Raw genomic sequence first — 20059 nt, forward strand, 5'->3', positions numbered from 1 at the left:
TCTTAACTTTGCTGTCTCACAACAGGCAGGACCAAGCATCCTGGAACCTAGAGGAGCACCAGGAAAGGCCAGGTCCATGATTGGGATGACCCTGCATGACTGTCCAGGTCCCCAAGGGTAGAGAAGAGCCTGCATTCAGTAGGGCACCCCTGCTCAGCACCACCTGGGGAAGGTGATTTCCTTCATCCCCACATCCTCACTGGGAAAAAGAAAAGACCCTGGGCAGAGGGAGGAGCATCCCCAATACAGGAAACCATCCTAAATATCCTTGAACTTTGAGCATCAACCAGAGCCCTGCCAGCAGGCACCAGCCCTATTTCCATGGCCAGCAGCAGAGGCAGCAGGTTTTCAGGTGCATCTCTCTCCTCTTCCCTCTCAGAACCAGGGCAAAAACCTGGAATGTGAAGGGGAAAAAAATAACGGGGCCATGGGCAGTAAGTGAAATGAACCTAATAACCTCCACTTCTTTTCAACGAGCTCCAGTTGTTGCTTTACAAGTGTACTCCAACCCTGGCGAGTGCCACACAAAAGCTCCCCTCTCCTTCTCCCTGCCTGTTAAACAGCCTTTTCATTTCAGCGAGCTGCATCTGCTGGGTGGCAGCCGCGATTACCATAACACAAGGGTAGGATTTGGCCGGAACGCTCCCCCCTCGACTCTACAACGGGCGGGAGCCTTGGGCTAGCAGGAAAATAAAATGAAAAATAAAGGGCAGGGGGAAAAAAGACTGAATGCATGAAGTCACTTTTCTGGCTGCCAACCAAGCAAACAGATGCAGGTAATGGAGGAGAGGGGGAAATCGTCCTCGTCTCCTCAGAGCGGTGACTTCTGCTGCTGGGAAAGGGAATGGAAGGGACATGGAAAGGCCAGAGGGATTTCATGTGAGAGACCTGAAAAAGGCATTTCTCAGGGTATTTCGAAGTTAGAAGAGCTTTTTGGGAAGCTTAACCCATTCCTGAAGCTTTGGAGGCTGCAGGCCCCCTCAGGATGCTGCTGCAGACACTCTGAGTACCCTGTGATGGGCACAGGGATCCAGGGCTCCTGCAGGAGACACAGGATTGATGGGGAAGGGCTGAACAATGCCGAACAGTGCCGATGTGCCACAGCAGCTCAGAACAGGCTCCTCTCGGAACCAGCCCTGAACAGGTTTTGAGGACAAAAGGTGAAGACCCCTGGGAGATGCCTTTGCCTGGGACTGAGGAGAACAGGTTGTTTCCAGGACTGGCGGGACTCAGTAATTAGCAGGGCATCAGCACAGCCACTGGGGAGTGTGAGTCTTCACAGGGTCCCCTCACCTCTGCTGAAATCCCAGAAGAATTGGCTGCCTGCGCTCCTCTGGCAGAGCCAACAGGGAGCTGCTGACCACAGGCACAGAACCCCCTGCCCTCACATTCCAGGGAATGGGAACCTGCAGAGAGCACTGAGACCCCCAGAGCCTGGCCGAGCTGGGGGAACAGCAGGTGTCCAAAGCTGTCTCTCTGCCTTTCTACCCCAGAATACAAAATTCTGCGGGAAAATAGCTGCAGTGTTCAGATACAGCGCGTTTAACACAGCGATCATCACGGGAAGACCTGTGGAGGGTGAAGAGGGGAAAAGGAGAGGGAGGAATGGAGAAGGGGAGGAGCAGAGAAAGGGAGGATGGGAAAGGACAGTCTGTAACACACTTTATTTGTAAAACATGATGAACATTAAACCCCGTTATGAGCAAACCGCGGGGCGGGCGCGGCGCTCCCGCGGGGCCGCTCGGGGCGGGGGGCGGCGCCCTCTGGCGGCAACGCCGGGGGCGGCAGGGAGGGACCGCTACGGTTCGGAACCGCCCCGGTTCTGCTGCGGTTCTGCTCCGCTTCGGAACCGCCCCGGTTCTGCTGCGGCTGCGGCTCCGCTTCGGAACCACCCCGGTTCTGCTCCGCTTCCGAACGGCCCCGGTTCTGCTGCGGTTCTGCTGCGCTTCGGAACCGCCCCGGCTCCGCTCCGGCAGCTTCGGAACCGCCCCGGTTCTGCTGCGGCTGCGGCTCCGCTTCGGAACCGCCTCGGTTCTGTTCCAGCCGCGGCTCGGCTTCGGAACGGCCCCGGTTCCGCTCCGGCTGCAGCTCCGCTTCGGAACCGCCCCGGCCGCGGCTCCGCTTCGGAGCTGCTCCGGCTGCGCTCCGGTTCCGCGGCGGCTCGGCCCGGCCCCGCGGCGGGAGGCGCCGGGGCTGCGGTGCGATTGATGTTCCGTTTATCTGCGAGCGGGGCTTCCCCCAGGCCTGTTCAAAGCAGGCGCCCGCCCGGAGGAGGCGGCCCGGGGAGCGCAACCCCGCCCGGGCTCGGTGGGGGCTCGGGTGGGACCCGCGGGTGGGACTCCCACTCGGGGCAGTGGGACAGCCCCGGGGGCTCCTGCTGGAGAGCGGAGCAGCGGGCAGGGCGCTGGTGCTGTGACATTGTCCCCGCAGGAGGGGACAGACACCCTCCCGCTCACACCGCCTTTCTGCCTTCTGTATGGGTGTAGGGCCTTATCCCCATCCCGCGGCACCTGCACGCAGCGATAGAGGGGAGCAGCTCGGAGTAGCATGGGGCCAGCTGCAGGGTGGTCCCAGGGATGGGCAGGGAGCCGAGATAGGAGCAACGGCTGCCCCGGCTCAGCTCAGCCTTCCTGCGCCCTGGAAATACCCCAGAAAACATCCATACCTGCCTTGGGTGGTTTGGTGCCACCTGACGCAGAAAGGAAAAAAAACAGCTCAGGGTTTGCAAGCATGAGGCAGGGAGCAGCCTGTGAGTGATTTGTGCTGATGGCAGCCAAAAGCAAAGCCACCCTGGAGTTTTGTGTGGTGGGGACAACAAGCAGGGCAGCGTTGTCCCTGTGCAAGGGGGGACACGTGTGAGCACGTCATGGGCTTGGGTTGCTCAAGGACACGTGCAGGACTGTATGTCCACATCCATCCAAATGTGTGTTTAGGACTGCCCACAAATGTGCATCCATGGGTGCACCCACAGGAATGGAACGTGCAAGAAGGAATGTTTGTGTTGGTGCACCATTACAGAGCAAGAGCATTCCTGAGCAGGTCAGTGCACACCCACCTGTCCTGGGCATGGACAGGTATTTGTGGGGTGTGTGTTTGTCACTCCCTGTCACACAGGTGGCTGTGCTGATGTGTCACTGCCAACCCACCTCAGCGATGTCCCACACTGGAGCCTCACCCAGGCTTGTTCCTCACCCTGGCCCAGCACAAACAGGGCACCAGTTCACCAACAGCAACCCTGGCAAGCACAGAGATTTCCCCACCTGAAGCAGGTGCTTGCCACCCACAGCATCCACAGTGGCACACTGCTGACCCCATCCAGGACACTCCTGCCAGCTTCCAGCTCCCCTTCCAGTGCCATTCCTGGGGATGGAGCAGGCTGGATGCTCACAGCAGTGGTGCTGCAATGCTGGATGGTGGCAAGACACAACTGGGACGGTGTGGATGTGTTTTGTTTCAGCTACAGCAGCGTGTGAAGGGATATTTCACAGCCAGCAAAGTGCTCTGGAGATGGGACAGCTGCTGAAAGCATCCTCTGTCTCCCAATCCCCCAGGCAGCCTTGGACAGGCCGTAGGTGAGACCACAGCTGGACCCTTCAGACATGCAGGATGGCTTCACCTCTGGTTTCTGTGGGCTCTGGGTAAGCCCTGACAGCAGGGTCCTGCCTCAGGGGTTGTGCTGCAGGTGCTGACAGTGGTGGAAGCAGAACAGCTGCAGGCTTGGACACGTTCCCTTCCCTTCCCTGGCCTTTGGCCATCTTCCCAGATGTACATCTGGAGTGGGACACTGCTGTTCCCAGTCACAAACACGGGGTGAGCGGGGCGTGCAGGCAGCACGATTCCCTAGCCACTCTAGGCTGGATGCTTGGTGTTTTTGGAGCCTTTCACTCCTGACAAGCCCAGCTCCCTGTCCCACATCAGGAAGGAGCACGGCTTGACAGCCCCTCACACAAAGACCTGCCGGTTCATTTCACAAGGTGCAGCCAGGGTGCTCTGCCATGCCTTTCCTGACAGCCTTGAGCGTGCCCTCAAACCTCTCCTAGCCCAGCCAAGCAGTCACCTCCTTCCCTTCCTTCCAGCACTCCTTGAGCTGCACAGCCCAGCAGAAATCCACCCGCACTCAGGAGTGCTGCCCCACCACAGCTCTGCCGGCCCCTGTGCCAAAATCCCCTTGCTGCAGGGCCCATTGCCACCTCGGCACGGCCGGATCACGCTGGTGCCATGCGGGATTTGCCCGAGGGATGGGCGGGAGAGGAGCCCCCGGGCCCCCCAGGTGCTGCCGGCCGGGCTCACATCAAAGCGCCGGGGCTTCACCCGCTCCAGACGCTCCCTCCCATTTCCTGCTGGATTCCCTGTGCCCGCATCAGCAAAACAGAGTGTAAAAATAGAGACTGGGCTTCACCAAAACACAATGGCAAATTGTTCCCCGGAAAGGTCACTGGGGAGGCTGAGAATAGCTCCAAGAGCAAGGGAAAAGGAATGTCTACCGGGGGGACAAGTCTGAAAGTGCGTGCTGGAGCCACCCCGGGAGGTTTCCTGCATCCTCATCAGTGGTGCACGTCCCCGCTGCTGCCCCTGTGGTCTCAAAGCATCCTCATCCTCTCCCATCCCAGTTTTGCGATGGAAAATAAAAAAATAAAAATTAAAAAAACAGGAGAGCGAGTAATAAGGTGAAAGGAGAGGCAGGAGGACCAGAGAGAAAAAACAGGACTGGGAGGAGAGAGAGGATGCTGCTCGCTGCTCATCTCCGTGTGACAGCGCCGTGTCCCCTGGGCACCACCGGCCGGCTGCGGCCTTTGTGTGGCGCTGGGAATGTCAGGGATGAGCCTCGGGATGGAGGGCATCCCGAGCAGTCCCAGAGAGCCATCAATTACTCCCTCCTGTTGTCACCTCGCCTGTCACAGCGAAGAGGAGGAGCTTTCTCATGGGCTGCCGGGGTGGGAATGTTTGGGTGCTGCCGTTTCCGTGAGCATTTTTGATTCAATTATGTGGGAATGCGCCTAATGAAGCAGGTCCCTGCTCCTGGCCTCGGCTGTGTTCCCAGTGCCAGGCTGTCCTCAACGTGGCTTTGCCAGAAAGGCCATAATTAAAAACATATAATGAGGCTGGGGAATAGTAGCTGCCCGAATTTGGAGTGATTTTTGGGGCTTTGTGTTTCTTCTTTCATCATTTTGGGTATATGCAATCCTCCCACCTTCTCTCTGGTTTTTAATTCAATTTTATCTCAATGTCAAGTCCTGCTGTTCTCACTCCCCAGCGTCATCCATGCCCTTGTAAGGGAAATTTCCTGCCACTGGAAGCCTGAATGTCACTCAGTTCCTGGAGCACATGACAAAACTGGATGAACAAAACACCTTTAAATGCATCTGTTTCAAGTTTGTGAAGAAACTGGATATTTCTGGTTTCTTTCTGTGAAGAAACTGTTATTTGCCAGAATATTTCCTGCCCCACGGACCAGAACCCCCGTCACCTTGTGGTGCCAGCAGTGAGAGATGGGCCCCAGCACTGTCCCAGCTGAGGGCAATGCCACCCATGGCACCCAGGCTGTTTCCCTTCCATGCAGGGGCAACCAGGACCTCAGGGTGCTTTCCCCAGCTTTCTTTTCTGTTTTGCATGAACAGAAAAAAAACTGGGTTGGGTTGCGGGTTTTTTCCCCATATATTTGAATCCACAGAGCATTGCACATCACCCTTTGCAACATAACATGACTGTAGAAAGAAATTACCATTTGGTGAGAAATGAATTAAATTTTGGAAGACAAGAATGGGAAGGGCTTTAAAAAATTACTTAAAAAAAACACCAAAAACACAAAGGCAGGTGAATGTCTGCTGCCTTCTCTGACATTTGCATTCTGGTGGCCAAGCAGCACCAAGGTCCAGATGCTCACGAGAAAAAGATGATGGAAGAAAGATGCTTCTTCCAGCATGGCCAGCACGAAGCCACCACCTGAGGACACAGCCCTGGAGCCTGTCCCAGCAGAGCAGCACCCAGGGTGTCCCCACCACCAGGGTCAATCAGGAGTGATGCACATTGACCATCCCACCATGGAGCAGGTGGGGCTGGAAGCCTCTCAGCCCCTTCCATAGGTTATGGAACCTATAAATGTGCACAGAGTTGCTTGAAGCCTTCACCCTGAAGGTGGTTTTCCCTTAAGGATGCTTTTTCCTTTGCTGGTTGCAAAATACTTGTGGCTATCAATGATATTTTACTTGAAGAAAGCAAAATAACAGGAGGGGGAGGTGAAGGGAGAATTGTCCAGGCAATGGAAGGAGGGAGGGAGAGGGGCAGGAGGTGGGAGGCAGAGATAACCAGTGGGTGAGCTATCAGCTCCTGCTGGGCTGGCAGCACAACAGGAGACAGGGGTTAACCCAGATGTGCAGCCATGATCTCCCAGCTCCAGATAAGCACCCAGCAGCCTCACACTGCCCACACCTGCCCCACGCCTTGTCCCAGAGCCTGGCATGGAACCAGCCCAGGCCCTGGCTCCGGGGCTCTGCTCAGCCTGGCTGTGAGGGGACACCCCCATGTCCCTCCTGGAAAACTTAAAAGCAAGTGTTGACTCCCAGGCTAATGGGGAGATGAAGTTAGCAGTGAAACTTTTGTGGAGAGGCTTTAAAAAAGCAAGGGATGCTTTATAAGGTTTGTTTAAATAGGCAACAATCTGTAATTCATAGAAATTAAAGTCAAGAAAATACTTGTGGTACCATTCCTGCTCATCTGCTCTGTGCTCAGTGTGTTGTCAGCCACCATCAGCAACATGGTGCTGTATACATATATAAATAGATATATATAAATACATATATATATAAAAAAATACATATCTATAAAAATATATATATTATAGGTATATTTTATATATGTATAAGATATATATACAGATAGATAGATACATATATATGTATCTATATATATACATACATATATTTTAAAACACACACACATACATACATATATATATAAATTTATTTTTATATATATGTGTCTCTCTCTATATATATATATTTTAAAACACACACATGTTCAGTGAACTGCTTAGCCTTAAACACTGTCAAATTAGTGCTGTATATTTTTAAAAGCACTTATGCACGTGGCTGTGATAATTTCTCCCCTAAAAAAGAGGAATTACTCTCACTGCCTGTTAAACCATGGCCGAACGCCTGCCCTGGCGCAAAGGGAAGTGGCGTGGCCCCCAGCAGCCCCTTCCTTGCGCAGCCAGCCTGGCCAGAGGAAGGGAAAAGGCCGCGGGAGCCTTTGGGGGACCCGCCAGTGGCAGCTGGCTGAGGAGGGGTGGCTGGTAACGCTCCTGCCGCGGGCATTGCTTCATCGCCCGCCTTCCTTCCTGCCAGCTCTTCCCCCGCCCAGGCTGGACCGTGTGAGTCCAGCAAGCAAAAAAAAACATAATTAGCAGATCCTTCTGCAACGTTTTTTCGTTTTTTGCTGCCTGTTCATGTCTTTGGTTGGTAGGGAGTGTGCCACCCCAGCATCTTCACCCCACGGCGTTCAGGGATGGAGCTCCAAACTAATGATGGATTCGAGGGATGAGGTGGGACAGAGGCAGACAGCGAGTGGAGGCTGCTTTGTAAAACTTTATTTAGAAATATTCTTGATATATTCATTATATATATATATTTATATGTACACACACATTACAACAAATGTGTTTTCTAAATAGCACGTCCACAGTGGGTTGAGACTCAGGGTACCAGGTCTGGTTACTTCATTTCTGCAGAAAAAATGCAGAAATCCAAGGGGGGGGGGGGGGGGGGGGGGGCTGCAAGAGGAAGGGATGGGGCTGAAAAAACCAAAATCCGTAAGGCAGGAATTCACTCACACGGTACGACACTGCCCCAGGGCGCTGCTCCCGACAGGAATGGAGATGATGGGCCACAGAGCGAGAGGTGAAGCAGGCAGGAGGAGAGGTGGGCAGAGGAAATGTACCATTCAAATCACAATTAAAGTACAACTGTACATGCCCCGGGGACCTGCGGCACTCCCTGCTCGGTGCCTGGGGGTGTTTGGGGTGCTGACAAGGTTGTACCATTTCCCCAAGTGTGCAGCTCCCCAGAAGACACAGACAGGAAGCAATGGGTTTGTGTGGAATGAGGGGTTTCTGAGGGTGAATTATTTTATTTTCTCGCGTCAGGTTAATAACAAGGGTTTAAAACCCCCACATTCCCACCCAGGGTTATTTGGGAACCAGGAGCGGCTTTACCTGTGTGACAGCACCCCCCCTACTCCCCTCTCACCCCGAGGGCACCCTGGCAGCCCCCTGCTTGTCTCTCCTAGCCCTGGCACCAGTACCAGTCCAACCTCTCCCTCAGCATCGCCTCCTCACCCCCAGCACCTTCCCTGGTCCCCCCTCTAGTAAAAAAACCCTGCACAGGCAACCCAGACCCAAGAGTTTTCCCCAATTCAGGATGGGGGAGATTGGTGCTTTCCAAAAATTTGGGTGCTATGCTGGAAATCCTTGCATGGGCCAGGATCCCTTCCCAGGCAACTAATTCTGCCTAACATGCCAAGCCACATGCCAGACTCTTCGCTATTATTTACAAAGAGGCATCAAAACCAAGCAGGGATGGAAATGACAGGGCTCTGGATTAAGCCTGGATGGGCTTGCAGACACCCACTCAAATTCCCTGTGTTCCCTTGTACCTCAGCATCCTTGGGAAGGCACGAGTGTGGTGGAAGGTGTCCCCACTCAGAGAGATTTATTCCCTTCCAAAGGAGGTTTGTGTGTGGGTTTGGGGTTTTTTTCCTGCTGTATCATGGTAGGGATTTCTGTGCCCTGACATGTGTGCAGAGGGACAGGATGGGTTTGGGGCAGTTGCTCCATCAGGCTCAGGAGATGGGCTGGTGAGAGGGGGCCTGATGCAGCAGGGGTGGCACAGTGTGGCTCTCAGCTCCCACTGCAGCAGCAGCAGCCTCCTGCTCCCCTGCTCTCCCGCTTCCCAAACGTCCTCCTGGGGGGCAGCAGGGCCAGGGGATCAGCCAAGTCACAGAGATCAGCTTTGCAGCAATTTTATCACTCAGGAGTGCAGGCTAATCCCACCACTCTTTTACTGCTTCCCCCAAGATTCAGAGAGGCTGTGGACTCCCACCAGCCTCAACAGGAAAGGACCTTCCTATGACCAGAATAAATCCAGCACTATTGTCCACACTGTGGGCATTGGCACAGCTGAACCACCATTTCACAAAATAAAACCAAAAAATTCAAAGCATACCATCAAAAAACCTTTTTATAACCCTATGTACACGCACGCTGTTGATACATCATTGACTCTTTTTGCCCTTTTTTCTTTTTTGCTTTTCTGAATTTAAAAATCCCCCAGTCCAAAGAGATACTTCACTAGAAAATATTTTCTTCCTTTACCAACTCTGAAATTCATCTTTCTGGAGAGAAGCTCTGGCCCCACAGAAACCACTGGAAAAACCCTAGGAGACCACAGCAGGCTTGAAATTCACCTGCTGAGTGTAACCAGCAGAAGGATCAGGGACTGGGAGGGTGGCAGAAAATACCTATGTACCTTTTCATTCATGGATACTGCATGACAGTGTTAAACGGAAGTAATCCCACATCATAAATACAACAAGCCCAAACAATCCAAAATCAGATAGAAGAGAAAGGAAGAAAGGGAAGGGAAAAAACAAAAAGAAAGAAAGAAAAAGGAGAGAAAAAGAAATAGTCTAAATCCTTTTAATAGTTCTTTTGCTGAGGGTATTTTTTCACCTCTTTAAAAAGATACAGTCAAAAGCTCTCGGACAGCAGGAATATGTGGCCAAGCTCCTGCTCAGACCAGCTGGATGTGCTCAGGCTGGAGGAGCGCTGCAGCACTGGCGTGATGCAGCAGTTTCCAGCACCACGTGGAGCTGGAAAGCGCCGGCGGCCTCCGCGGGCAGAGGAAGAGGAGTTCCATGCCTCACCCAGATGGATGTTTGCAAAGAGACGCTCACCAAGCGGTCTGGGAACCCTCCAAACGCTGGAGAGGCGCCAGCCACGTCTCCTTCCCCTCCTCAGAGTCCCATCCCCAGCAGTTCTGTACAATGAAGACGACCTCAACGCTTCTCTCCTCCGTACGGTCGCGTACCTAAACCCCCAACGTTCATCTGGGCTGGGCTGGTCCTCAGCCAGCGCGGGCAGAGCGAGCTCCCGGGGAAAGGCAGAGTCACAAATCCCACAGGCACAAGTTCCAGCAGCTGCACAGGCCCGGCCTGTCCCCCGTGGCCCTCGGGGAGCAGCGTGGGGGTCATCACCGCTGCGCGTTGCCTTCTACGGGGAGGATGGCGTGGTGCAGGCTGCGCGTGTGCTTCGAGTCCAGCGCCTCGTGCTCTTCCGTGAAGCTGTCCGGGCTCGCCGCCCCGTCCAGAGAGCTGCCACAGCTCGAGTTGGGGGACAGCATGTCCTGCAGGAGGTCTTCCTGGACTATCCCCGAGTCTTTGCTCACCTTGCCCCTTTGGTTTCCTTCTTCCTCCTGGTCGTTGAGCAGCTTGGCCAGGAAGTTGATGTATTTCATGGCCAGGCGCAGGATCTCGTTCTTGCTGAGCTTCTTGTCGGGCGGGTGGGTGGGGATGAGCTTGCGCAGCTCCGCGAAGGCCCCGTTGACGTTCTGCTGCCTCCACCTCTCCCGGCTGTTGGTGAAGATGCGACGAACCACCTTCGTGTGAGGGCCTGCAATGCCAACCACGCACAATTAGGAGCTGGGTTCAACACGTATTACTTTGCAGAATAGGTCACTGCTTTGCAAATTAACTAACTCACTAATTGTAGTGAGGTTTAATCAGCAAGGCAGTGAAACAAGAGTTTCCAGCTAAGTGGAATCTGACCCCATGAGCTGAGAAAGCCGTAACTTCTGTTCAATCCAATGGAAGGGGAAAAATGGAGTTGCATGTCTTTGAATGTCTCCTCAGATATCGAAATTTACCTCTCCAAGGAAGAAGGCTTAGACCATGATATGTGTGCAGAAGGCTGCTATAATTTTAGGGTATCTCAACTCATCAACAAGGGAAACTCAGCAACAATGGTCCTATCAAAAGTTTATCTCACTAGACATTTTATTTTCAATCCCAAAAATTGTCTAAAGGACACACCATTGGGACGGGGGGAAATCAGCTTGAGCAGAGGTTCTGACAACTCTGAGATCCAGAGGTCTTCCCTGCTGAGAGAGACCAGGGGGTTGGAGCAGCCTCTGAATGAAATGGGGTAGTGGGATTTGTCCCATAGCAATGAGGACAGGTAGGAAATGACCACACTGACCACAGAGTGGAGGCAGTGTCCTGCTGGAAGAGTGATCACTGTTTGGAACAGATTCACAGCTGACCTGAGGGCTGCCTGCTCTCTGTCATCACTGCCACAGGGCAAAAACTCCCTCTGACACTGATTTGAGAAGGGACTCCAAATTTCTGGAGGTGTCCATTTGACCTTACTACATGTGACCTCCAATTACACCTTGAAATTTTACATCCATGTTTCTGAGAGGGGATGCTACACAGGATGAAGGCACAAAGCACACCAATTCTCCTTTCAGCACATCAGGGCACCTCCTGGTGTGCATGAGAAAAGCTTTGTCTCTGTGCTAGGAGAGACCCAAAAGCACATCTGCTGAAAAACACTGTTCTGCAGGAGCAGCAGTGCTGTAAATCAGGATTGCAGGTCCTGGGGTCCATGGAAACCAGCTCACGTGAGGCAACACTACCACAAGATGGTTTTATTATTACATCCTTCCCATCATCTCCTCCAGGAGACATCAACAATGGAAGGTCACATCAATCTCATGAAAATCTGGAAGAATGACCAGGGCAGAAACTCCCATGGGATAGGAAGCATCACATACAATGAAAAATCACCACAGAGTGGGAAGCAAAGCCTTGCAGGTTACATATTGGTGAGATTTACCCCAAAGGACCATGGAATTCCCATTCCCCCATCTCTGTCCTGTATTCCCCACTCTGTCACACCTGCCTAACCTCTCCCTCCTGGTGGGAGCAAGTCCCTGGCCTTGGTGAGCAGTTCAAGCCACAGTTCCGACAGCACACAGCGGAACCAGCCCCCCAGGGCACATTTAAACACCTTTATTATTTTCTACCAAAACTTTTGGCTGCCTTGGCTGTGGCACAGGAACCAAACAGGTGGGACTTTTTATGAGTATGCTGGGCAGGCTGTACCTCAGCAAATCCCACCCTGCACAACAGGAGAAGTGGAATCCCTCATTCCAGCCGATCAGATACCATCAGATACCATCGTGCTTTCCTTTCTTTGGGGGAAGCTGGGTCCCTGCAGCCCAGCACAGCCCTCAGAACCCCCTGCCCTGCAGGGTTTGCATGGGAACACACACTCAATCAGCCAGTTAAAGCATGCTAGCTTCTCCAGTGTGTGAGCAGCCTCACAACTCACTCCTCACGGTGTACTCAGAGCTGGGAGTCCCCTAAAGCCACAAACAGCCCCTGGGACAAGCTGGGGGATGCAGAAATGGCAAACACCTCCCTGACCTCTAGGATTCCAGTGTGATACTTTAATAAAGGCAATATTCACCCCCAAACAGCACCTAATGCCCTCGGTATGAATTTAGGTACAAGAACTCATGCAAAGGGAAGGTTTCCTGTCCCTGATGTGTGCTGTGCCGCAGGATTGTGGGGAAGGTGACAGGGACCAAAGGGATCTCAGCAGCACTGCCAATTAAGCAGTGAAGAATGTGCTACATCCTACTAAAATAATATGACATTTTTAACACTTTACTGGTACTTCCATACAAATCCCCTGCTCTTGAATCCAGAAAGAGATGGAGCTCAAAAGCTATTTACTCCCATAAGGGTATGAGAAATAACCACACCTTGGATACTGCTCATTAAAAAAAATCCTCAAGAGGCTTTCAGTCTTCAAATATGTGTTTCTGTTCACTGAAAGTTGATGACTAAAAGGCATCTATTCATAAATTGGTCAGAAATCAGGCAAAAAAAACAAAAAAAAACCAGCTGTTCATTTTCATCCAGAGGCACCCAAATCAAGCTTTAGTATATATAAAACAAATTCTGACACCAGTCAAATTCTTGATTCCTGCACCAACTGAATTAAACGTATCTTTCAGAAAGAGATCAGGCTTTGGCCAAAACATGTCAAGCAGTGGAGGAAATTAAAATGCCCCATAGCTGTGTTATAATAGAAAATCTACTTCTCATTAAAAAAAAAAAAACTTGCCTCATAATTAATTCAAGCAATCAGATGAGAATTTTTTTTGCTTGGATTTTGTTCTAACGGATTGACTGATGCTTTTCTTTTTAAATTAGAAATATGAGGGAAATTAATAAAAAGAAGATCTTCCAAAGTTCCAGGACGTACCTTTTTAGAGATACTTTTTTGCATTTTTATCTTCACTTCTGGATATTTTTAAGAAAGATATTAAATGGAAAAAAATTTCCATAAAATAGAAAAAGAACTACTGCAAAAACCTCACCACTTATTGTCTCACAGAAAAAACCACAAACACAAAGTGTCTGGGAAGACTTTCCTGCCCTTCTGCAGCCCCCAAGGGCTGAGGACCCTCGAGAGTGATGCTCCTGGATGTCACCCATCAGGTGCCCATCCCAGCAATGAGCAAAGTGCCTCAAACCACACAGGTACTTCAGCATGGGATGTGCATTCCTACAAATTATTCCTGTTTACACAACATAGTCTGATACCCTTTTTCCCCTCAAAAAAATGTTGAGTCCAATCTTGGAAATTGGACTTGAACATGAACAAGAACCTGCAGGATTGGGCCCAATCTGTACGCCTGCACCAAAACTTTATGTGTTCAAAAACTTACAACCAAGTATTTCTGTAATCCTTAATGCCTAATTTAATAGCAAGTGCAAAGCTTTAGTCAGGCACCGAGATTTGATGGACTTTTCCCCATAAATGTTAAAACCCAGACAAAAAGCCCTTCTTGCGCTGGGGCTGTAACATCCCCTGTCCCACGGGGCTGCAGTCTGAAAGGAGTGGGAGGGGAGAGGATTCTGATTGATGCCGATAATGCCCTGAGCCTGTCATTTCGGAATGCATTATTTTAGACTGATGCAGGTTATGATTTGATCTCAGATTAGCTGGGTAGAAGGGAAGGGACAGCTAGCTGGAAAGGAGGAAAATTAATTGTCCAGCAATTGAAATAAAGTGTTTCCTAAAGATAAAACGCGTTTCAGCGAATCTCGTGTGTAGGGGCTGTTAACTGCGGACATAAACAGGCCGGCCTTCCACGGGCAAATCGTTCTTGCGAGTGCCCCTTTGCGTGGGCAGAGATCCCCTTGCACACCGCAAACCTGCTGTCCGGAGCAGGCCAACCCTAAAAGGCGAGAAGGATACCCAGGTGTTGGTTTAAAGGCAGGTTATCCTTTCTGCCCAAGGCTGGGCTCTGCAGGGCGAACGCCTCCGGGCTGGAAGGGTTTTAGAGACCCAACATCTCACCACAATGGCAATGGCCCTGATCCGCACCGCAACAAAGACACGCATTTATTGTCTTCTTTCGGATTTAATCTCTAAGCAATTCGCAGAACAGGGATGTAATTAGCCACAGGCTGAGCTGGGTGCTGGGTGAAGGCAACTCGCCCAGCACGCTGCTGGGAACCGCTGTGGGCTCCGCTTACCGGAGAGCCCCCTGCCTTCCTGGGCATCCTACTCCCGTTGTACGCTTTTAGGTTTTCGTCCTTTTATTTTTTGGGTGTTTAGTCCCAGAGTGCGGCATTGTGCAGGAACTTTCCCCCCATGGCAGATAGAGGCATCCCTTCCCCTCAAAATGCGGCGCAGGGGCGAAATTCTCTCACCGTCGGTGATCTCCATCTCGTACGGAGACGGTCTCCGCTTCACCCGGTTGCTGCCGTACATGGAGAAGGAGTCGGGTTCGCCGAAAAACCCGCTGCAAAGAGAGGCGGACAGGCCGTGAGGACACACCGACATCCCCTGACCCGATGGGGCTGTCCCAGGGCGGGCGGGAAGCGGAGCTGCTCCGTGACCTCGGGGCGAGATCGCGGCTCACGAAGCCGAGCCCGGGGTCGTGCGGTGGCAGCACACGCGGCCAGCCGGGGACACGCAGCGAGAGACGCCAGCCCAGCGCGGGCAGGGGGATGTGAGCGGCGTGGGGCGTCCAGGATTGTGGATTTGGGAAAGAATCCCCCCATTCCCGGGACTTCGGGCACGCTCGGTCCCCCGATGGCAGCTTTTCCCTGGAGGCGAGGGGGGGTCTGTCCCCGCACACCCCCGGGATGGCTCAGCCCCTCTCAGAGCCTTGCTGTCCCTTCGCTCATCTGCGGGACTCGTCGGAGAACAGAGAGAGCCCGGGGAGCTCGGCAGAGCTAAACCGGTTCTCGTCCGCTTATTCCCGGACCCTTTCGCTCTTACCCAGGACTTTACGCCTCAAATTATTTTCCTTAGAGGAAGGAATTTTTCGTTTCTTTTCTGACTTTCTCCCCGCCTTTCCCCTTTCTCTCTTTGCAAAGTTTGCGTGCAAACCCGCGATGATTTTAGCGACGAGCCCCGCGCAGACGAAGGGATGCTGCTGCTCCTGCCCCCGCATCTCCACCCCGCTCCTCCCGCCGCCCCAACACCGCGCGGGACACCCCGGGACACCGCTCCGGGACGGGGATGGGGACACACGGACCTGTTGATGGTGGCCAGCGGCTGGCCCAGGTTGTAGAGCATGGCCCTGCCGGGGGGCTGCAGCGGGAGCGCGGGGGGGCTCAGCTGCACCATGCGGGCCTCGCAGGCGGCCTCGGCGGCGCGGCACGGCTCGGCTCCCGGCGCTCTCTGCATCGCCTCGCCCGCCGCCTCACGGCTTTTTATGTCCAGGGAGCCCCCCCTGCGCACCAGCTCGATGACGGGCACGGCGGCGGCGGGGGGCCCGGGGGAGGGCCGGCCCGCCTCCTTGGCCGCCCCGTTGAGCAGCAGCTGGGGGTCCGCCGGCGCCTCCATGCCCCCGCGGCTGCTCTCGGGCTCGCTCGTGGGCTCCGCTTCCGAGTCGTGCCGCCGGGCGGGGCGGGCATCGCGGGGGTCACTGGGGGGCGGCGGGGCGGGAGGCCTGTCCATCGTCCTGCGGAGAGAGGCAGCGCTCAGGGCCGGCCCCTGCGCCGGCACCGCCCGACGGGGCCCGCGCGTCGTCGGGGAGAGACGGGGGAGCTCCCGATCGCCCCAAATAACTCGGGGTTTGCTGGCGGGAGGGGGGGCGATCTGTCCGTCCACCCCGCCGAGCCGTGCGGTGCCGTGACGTCACGGGGCGCCCCGGCCCTGCCGTGACGTCACGGAGGCTGGCGGAGCGGAGCTTTGACGTCTGGCAGCGCCCCGGCCCCGCACGGTGCGGACGGGCCGGAGCCGGAGATTCACAGCGGCACCGACGGGCAGCGCCCGAGGGTGCGGGTTAAATTGTGCGGCCAAATTGTGCGGCCAAATTACGGCGGAGGCCCAGCACCCATCCCCGCTTTTCTGGGGGTATTTCTCCCCGTTTTGGGGTCCCCCACACCCGTTTCGGCGGTGCTCGCTGCCCTGCGGAGCCAGCCCGGTCACCGCCCGGCCTGCCGGTAGCGGCCTCAGCCTCACGGACGGCCCCTTCTCCGCCCATGGTTATTTTTTATTGTTATTTATAAACTATCGAAATATACCCGAAACCACTTTTTGGGGGAGAGGGGGTTAACGCAGCCCCTAACGGAGTCAATCCCCCCGCGCATTCGCTGCCGCAGGAAGGAGGAAGGGGCCCGGCCGCGGCCGCACGCACAGCATTGTCCCCCTGCTCCTACAGAACAAACGCTGTCGCGACAGGGCACCTCGCGCCTCGGGCAGATATCGCGATTATTTCTATGCTTTATCTCCCACTTATGCCCTCGTTCGTTTTTGGATATTTTTGTTGTTGTTGTTGTTTTGGTTGATTGATTATTATTTTCTTATATAAATAAGGAGCTTCGCGGAGCAGAGAGCTGCCACCCATCCTTCTCGCTCCTTTGCCTCGGGTTATTTTTTATTCCGTTTCTGATAAACTGAGTCGCGAGGAAAAAAAACCCAAAAAATAAATAAAAACAAACACAACCAAAACAAAAACCCAATTAGTTTGGTTTTGTTGTTTTTGTTTTTTTTTTTTTTTTTTGCCATATATCACTATCTCTCTGAAAAATAAAAATAATTACAACCACCCAATCTAAAGCACAAGTTCTCTGCCTTCCCTCCGGCCACCTTCCCGCCAGCCCTCTAGAAAGAAAAATCTAATTGCCTATTCCGATATTGTATAGGAAGAGATTACTCACATGTGTCATATTTAAGTAGGGACACCGCAAGTCTCTCCTGTTTCAACAAAAGCGCTCTCAGTGTCAGGCTGAATTTACTCCTCCCACCTCAAGGTACTTACGACTTTACAGAGAGGAAGGACACCCGCATCGGGATAAAACTGCTAAATCCTGGGAGGAAGAGAAGGGGGGGAGAAAAAAAAAAAAAAAAAAAGAAAGGAGAGGGTGGATCTCGTGGGTCCGGATTGCCGGAGATCAGCGGAGGGAGAAAGGTGCAGGGGAGAGGGAAGGAGGGGACGACACTCCGGGGAGGCCCCTGGGAGAGGGGACAGCGGCCACCCCCGGGTCCCCCCCCGCCGCCGCCCCCTCGCACACGGGGCCACAGCGAGCGACGGCCATGGCCTGGCGTGGAAAAATAAAAATAAACACAGAAAAAAAAGAAAAGGCGTGAAAAAAAGCGCCCTATATTTGGGGCGAATTGGGTGGTTTTTTGGACACATTGCAAGCCCTGTCTTCCCGGGAGGAAATCACAGACGGGGCCGGACACGGGGTTGTTTTTCTCCCTATGGGCTCGCACGAAGCGGCGGCGGCGTTTCTCCCACGTCCGGCTGGAAAATTTAATTCCTAAAGGGGCAAATTAAATTCCTCAAGGGGCCGGTTACCGGCCGAGGAACCAACCGAGAGAGCTCACACCGGCGGAGTGAGCCCGCTCCCCGCCGCCCGGCCACAGGAAGGTGAGGCCGGCTCGCCCCGCCAACGAAATCACCAAAAATTAGGTTTTCCCCTTCGTAAAAAAATGAATAATCCCGATGCCGTCTGTTCCCGCATTTGTTAAAAAACGAAATACGCAAAACCGCAAACATATCAGCAGAATTTTGCCTTAAATTGGGATGGTTTCGTTTAGAAAAAAATGGAGGGGGGGGCATTAAACACCCGCCCGCTGGTTTCTGCTTCGCAAAATCCTTTTGTTTTCCAGCAGCCGATCGGCAGGAAATTTCCAACCCTAAAGCGCACCTTTTCTTTGTAGGGAAATCGCCCCAAAACGAAGGGGCGGCGGGGAGCGGGGTATGGGGGTTTCGGGGAGCGGCGCTCGGGTTGTGGCCGTGGGCCGGGCCGTGTCCCGCTCTCTGTCCCTGGGGAGGGCTGGGGGAGCCGGGCTCGGGGGTCGCTTCGCCCCCAGCGCCCCCGGCCCGTCCCTCGCTGCCGCAGCCCCGGCGCCGTGGGGCGGCCGCACCCCGCGATTTCAAAGGGGAAAGCGGATTCCCCTCCACACCGACCCCGCATCAAAGAATAAAACAGATTAAAACCCAACCGCGGAAGAGATTTTGTGTTTTTTCTCGTCTCTCATGTGGGGCAGAAGCCCCCAAAAGCTCCCTCGCTGCCCTCCGGAGCCCCCCAAACCCGCATCCCGCCGCCCCCAGCGCCCAGACTCGTGCGGAGCCGATTCCTCTTTACTCACCATTTGCTTTTCATTGGGAAAAGTGAGTGGAGCCATTTTGTGGCCTACGCATCGCGGCTATATTTGTAGTAAGTGTTGGGTGGCTTCAGCTGGGTAGGCTCTAATTCCACATCACGTCCAGTTTCCTATTTAGTATGGAGAGCGGAACACTACTGCAATGTGGCCGAGAGAGATAAAACCCCAGCAGTGGCCCGCCTGCCCTGATAAGCTTCTAAACCCATTATTTATGAAATGATTCATTATTATTTGGCAATTTTATCGAAGGAAAGCGGAAAATTATTGCAGGGATATGCATAGGAATAACTCCGGAATGCATGCCTTCTAGCTTTTTATGTGTGTGTGCTTAGATGCTCTTAAAAAGACACTAAAAAAAAAAAAAAAAAAAAAAAAAAAGAAGAAGAAAAAAAAAAGTAATAAAAAATTGCACTGTGGCTGCCCGCATCTGAATAGCGATTCTTTATTTTAGTCCTCTTGGAGGTTATTATGCCCCTAGTTTGTTTTTTTTTTTCCTTTTTTTGCTGTTTTTTTTTATTATTATTATTAAATATGGAACACCTACTCCGTTCTTAATTAAATTTAATGAGCCAAAATAAATTGTTAGAGATGTTGAGAGAGGGGGAAAGGGTGTGGGCTGCTTTGGGACAAGAGGAGGTAAATAAAGCACATCGAAATGAGATGTTTTGGAGAAAACCGGCCCCAATCCCCAGCCTTCCCCCCCAGTATTGTGTATTTTTGCTGAAGGGCTGAACTGGGGCGAGCTCCCTGTCTCATCTCCCGTTCTGGGGTGGGAGGAGGCCGAGCATCCCTGCCGAGCTGGGGGATGCTGGGCACCTTGAGCGGAGCGGGTACCGAGCCGGCACCTCGAGAAATTTGGGGTGTTATTGGCGGACCCTGGAGGAGGGGGGCTTCGGGAAGGGAGAAAAGGGCCCTGGTTCGCTCCGCAGCAGTGCGGGGCATCCAGCGGGGCTGGGGATGGGCTGCGGGGTCCGGAGCTCGGGGCCGGCTGCGCGCCCCGTCGGGGCAGGGGCTCAGCCAGGTCCGGAGAGCTCCGGGCCCGGGCGGGCAGGGACCCGCGGCCAGGACACGGACCCCCGGCCTGGACACGGACCCCCGGGCTGGGCAGGGACCCCCGGGCTGGACACGGACCCCCGGTTTGGGCAGAGCCCTGTGCCCCCGGAGCGGGCGGTGCGGGGGCCGCGGTGCCCTGCGCGGCGGTCCCAAAGCGACAGGAGACGTGGAAAGCTCCCCGAAATGCCCGAGGCTCCCGGCATGGACAGGGGGAGGCAGGAGTGGCTGGAGGGTCCCAGCCCCGCTCCTCAGGGCACCCGCGGATAGCGCGGCCCCAAAGGCGGCGGCGGGGAGAGGGTTTGGAGA

At 53.8% G+C, this 20059-nt stretch overlaps 2 protein-coding genes across 2 annotated transcripts; both read right to left on the reverse strand.

Annotated features, from left to right (window-relative positions):
• Nucleotides 1-1686: 1686 nt before the first annotated feature.
• On the reverse strand, nt 1687-10245 carry LOC128942859 (translation initiation factor IF-2-like). The gene is made up of 3 exons (XM_054285503.1): nt 10174-10245; nt 3147-3193; nt 1687-2374 (listed from the first exon to the last, which is right to left on the reverse strand). Exons 1-3 carry the CDS (start codon nt 10243-10245, stop codon nt 1687-1689), a joined length of 807 nt encoding a protein of 268 aa, XP_054141478.1.
• Nucleotides 10136-18699, reverse strand: TAL1 (TAL bHLH transcription factor 1, erythroid differentiation factor). Its single transcript, XM_054286042.1, has 4 exons — nt 18686-18699; nt 15618-16046; nt 14785-14876; nt 10136-10663 (listed from the first exon to the last, which is right to left on the reverse strand). The coding sequence occupies exons 1-4, from the start codon at nt 18697-18699 to the stop codon at nt 10245-10247; spliced, it is 954 nt and encodes a 317-aa protein (XP_054142017.1). The 3' UTR covers nt 10136-10244.
• Between the last annotated feature and the right edge of the window lie 1360 nt (nt 18700-20059).

This window comes from Melozone crissalis, unplaced genomic scaffold (assembly GCF_028551555.1).
Source record: "Melozone crissalis strain CALT ecotype California unplaced genomic scaffold, PUWL_Pcris_2 ptg000045l_1, whole genome shotgun sequence".
Classification (NCBI taxonomy): domain Eukaryota; kingdom Metazoa; phylum Chordata; class Aves; order Passeriformes; family Passerellidae; genus Melozone; species Melozone crissalis.

Excerpts from the sequence above, each read along its gene's own strand:
- LOC128942859 (XM_054285503.1), bottom strand. The coding sequence starts at position 10,245 with ATGACCCCCACGCTGCTCCCCGAGGGCCACGGGGGACAGGCCGGGCCT. Across the intron at positions 3,194-10,173 it reads AGCTGCTGGAACTTGTGCCT|GGTGAGGAACAAGCCTGGGT; the intron begins GTGGGATTTGTG and ends GTGCTGGGCCAG. Across the intron at positions 2,375-3,146 it reads CAGTGTGGGACATCGCTGAG|GAGCCCCCGGGGCTGTCCCA; the intron begins GTGGGTTGGCAG and ends GCTCTCCAGCAG.
- TAL1 (XM_054286042.1), bottom strand. Across the intron at positions 14,877-15,617 it reads CCGCTGGCCACCATCAACAG|CGGGTTTTTCGGCGAACCCG; the intron begins GTCCGTGTGTCC and ends CTCTCTTTGCAG. Across the intron at positions 10,664-14,784 it reads CGAGATGGAGATCACCGACG|GCCCTCACACGAAGGTGGTT; the intron begins GTGAGAGAATTT and ends TTGGCATTGCAG.